General features: G+C 38.0%; 1 protein-coding gene across 1 annotated transcript; it reads right to left on the bottom strand.

Annotated features, from left to right (window-relative positions):
- Positions 1-268: 268 nt before the first annotated feature.
- LOC141347560 (serine protease 27-like) lies at positions 269-3249 on the bottom strand. Its single transcript, XM_073852558.1, has 8 exons — positions 3201-3249; positions 3049-3069; positions 2793-2961; positions 2431-2699; positions 2197-2342; positions 1802-2111; positions 395-505; positions 269-285 (listed from the first exon to the last, which is right to left on the bottom strand). The coding sequence occupies exons 1-8, from the start codon at positions 3247-3249 to the stop codon at positions 269-271; spliced, it is 1092 nt and encodes a 363-aa protein (XP_073708659.1).

Here is a 3249-nt window from a genome sequence, read left to right as displayed (position 1 = left end):
AAAATCACATTATATTATGACTTATTATGACTATATTATGCAATCCAAATGTAAAATTATTTTGTATACGTTTTATTACATGAATTTAAACTATTGATTTTTTTAGACATAAAATCTGATTTAAAAAGTCTCAATAGAAAAAAATTATTTAAAATCTTAGTAATTTGGGACTGATTTAAAGAAATATTTATACATTTGTTCTAGTAGCTGTACTTGCACAGCTTATACAGTAGAATGCTGTTCAGAAGCTTTCTATGTAAACCAAAAGTTACCACCTGGGATTCTCTGCAAAGACACAAAAACAAACAGAGTTAAAGGACTTCTGGTCATTTAAGGTACTGCTGAAGTAATTTACTGTTTCATTGTATGTGTGTGTGTGTGTATTTGGACTTACTGCATTGCCTTTCATAATCTTTACAGCAGTTTTTGCGGCAGCGAGGATTGCAGTTGCAGCGGTTGCGGATGTCAAATTTCTCACCACATCTTCTGCGACAGGAGACTGAAGCTACAGCAAAAAAACAACATTCAAACAAGTATTACGCAGAGAAGTGAGTTGTATTAAGTAAGAAGTACAGTTGAAGTGAAAAGTTTACATACACCTGTGTTAATTATTTTACCACAATAAGAATGTATGTTATTGTTTATTTAGTACTGACCTGAATATGATATTTCACATAAAAGATATTTACATATGGTCTACTAGAGAAAATAATAGTTGAATTTATAAAAATGACCCTGTTCAAACGTATACATACACTTGAGTGTATTGTTACCTCAATGATCCACAGCTGTTTTTGTGTGTGTGTGTGTGTGTGTGTGTGTGTGTGTGTGTGTGTGTGGTAGTTGTTCATGAGAGCCCTGTTTGTCCTGAACAGTTAAACTTCCCACTGTTCTTCAGAAAAATCCTTCAGGTCCCACAAATTCTTTGGTTTTTCAGCATTTTTGTGTATTTGAATCCTTTCCAATGACTGTATGATTTTGAGATCCATCTTTTCACTGAGGACAACTGAGGACTCATATGCAACTTTTACAGAAGGTTTAAACACTGCTTCAGAAGGAAACACATTAAGAGCAGTGCATTAAGAGCCAGTAAAAAAATTACGGTAAATTTAACTTTTTTAGTTTTCTGGGAAACATGAAAGTATTTTCTGTAGCTTCTGAGGGGCAGTAGTAAATGAAAAAATATGATATTTATGCTAAATAAGAAAAATGTACACATCTTCATTCTGTTCAAAAGTTTGCACCTCTGGCTCTCACTGCATTTTTTTTGTTCTGAAGCATCAGTGAACATTATGCATATGCAAGATTTGCATATGATTCCCTCAGTTGTCCTCAGTGTGAAAAGATGGATCTGAAAATCAGACATTCATTGTCAAATACACAAAAAATGCTGAAAAACCAAAGAAATTGTGGGATCTGAAGGATTATTCTGTAAATCAGTAAGCAGTTTAACTGTTCAGGACAAAAAAGAGACTGATGAATAACTATCACTAAACAAACAAAAAAAAAAAAACACAGCTGTGGATCATTTAGGTAACAACACAGTATTAAGAATCAAGTGAATGTAAACTTTTGAACGGGGTCAATTTTAAAAATTCAACAATTCTTTTCTCTTGTGGTCTATATGTAAATGTATTTTATGTGAAATATTTTGTTCAGGTCAGTACTAAATAAAAAATAACATGCATTTTTTATGATCCTTCTTATTTTGGTAAAATAATTAACATTTTGCAGATTCTGCAAGCTATATATGTACACTTTTCACCTCGACTGTAAATGTGTACAAGTGAAAGAGAGTTACTCTGATTGGGTGGAGGTCTGAAATTAACATGTTTTCTTGTAGTAGCAGAAACTCGTGAGGAAGTTGAAGTAACTGAGGTAGTAGAAACAGGTGAGGCTGTAGAAACAGATGGGCATTTGCTTGAAGGGTTGAAACTGATGAATCCTGGAAGGTTCTGGCCAACGTGGCTGGTGATCCAACTCTGATACTGAGACACACGGGCATAAACACCAGGTGCGTTGGGATCGGCACAGCCATAACCCCAGCTGGTGACACCAGACTGAACCCATACCGAACACTGCTTGCTCACCATTGGACCTCCAGAGTCTCCCTACAGAAAGAAGAGCAGTTCATCAATAAAAAAATATAGTAGATATGCAGGAAGTTTTGCTGTGCAAATGTGGTTGCTGTTATACCTGGCAGGTGTCTTTGCCTCCCTCTATTAAACCAGCACACATCATGTTGGTGGTGACAGATCCAGAACCCAGAAGAGTATTACACTGATCATTAGCCACCACTGGCACCAAAGTCTCCTGCAGGATCCCAGGAGAAGGCAAACTCACTAAGAACCAAAGCACACATATAATTATTAATTAGTGAAGTTAGGAGTGAATACATATGTGAATTAATGGCTTTGCATGTGTTTGTACCTCCAGACTGAATATCTCCCCAGCCTGTGATCCAGCTGCTGGTGCCAACAGGGAAGACACTGCCCTGGGCCGCCAGACACACTGGTCTAATGTAGTCATTAAAGGTGACTGCTGAGGAGAGATGAAGCAGAGCGATGTCATTGTCATTGGTTTGGCTGTTGTAGGAGGGGTGGACGATGATGGAGATGACATTTCTACTGATTTCATAGGTATTGACTCCCTGCTGTGTCCTCTTTCCCAGGTACACAAGCAAACTGGATGCAGTGACACTGAAAACAAATGAAAGTGAAGATTCGATCAATAGTGTAAAAGCCTCAGAGCCTGTGGTTTGGATGAATAGTTGAATATTGATTGAATCTTACCCAGGTAAACAGTGAGCTGCTGTCAGAACCCATTTATTGTTGATGAGGGAGCCTCCGCAGAAATGACCTCCAAAGACGGAGCTGTGCAGACTGACCTGCCACGGCCATGAACCTTCAAATGTATCCACACCACCCACAATACGGGTGTTTAGAGGGGCCTGTCCACAAGCTGTGAGAGAGAAAGAGAGGGAGATTTTTCACATGTGCATTTCTGTTTTCAAAAAGGTAACATCTTACGAATGAAACAAGGTCTTACCGTCCAGCTGAGAAAGTGAACCTGCAGTGAAAGAGACAGAGTAGCACACATTAAGTAGGAAAGATTTTCATTTTATTGGATTTTAACATCCAACTGCATATGACATTATTCCTCATGAACCAGGACTATGGCAGAAACATGAAAGTCCTTACCTTGAACACATAAGAGCAGTGCCAAACTGACACACGTAAGCCTCCACAT

The sequence above is a fragment of the Garra rufa genome, chromosome 12, assembly GCF_049309525.1.
Source record: "Garra rufa chromosome 12, GarRuf1.0, whole genome shotgun sequence".
In the NCBI taxonomy this organism is placed as follows: domain Eukaryota; kingdom Metazoa; phylum Chordata; class Actinopteri; order Cypriniformes; family Cyprinidae; genus Garra; species Garra rufa.
Note: the sequence above shows the minus strand (reverse complement) of the source record. Positions and strands in the feature narration are given on the sequence as shown.

Bases quoted from the DNA above. Each gene is read 5' to 3' on its own strand.
- LOC141347560 (XM_073852558.1), bottom strand. From the start codon at position 3,249: ATGTGGAGGCTTACGTGTGTCAGTTTGGCACTGCTCTTATGTGTTCAA. The intron at 2,343-2,430 runs GTACAAACACAT...TTTGGTTCTTAG, and splicing joins GGGAGATATTCAGTCTGGAG to TGAGTTTGCCTTCTCCTGGG. The intron at 506-1,801 runs GTAACTCTCTTT...TTTTTGCTGTAG, and splicing joins CAGACCTCCACCCAATCAGA to CTTCAGTCTCCTGTCGCAGA.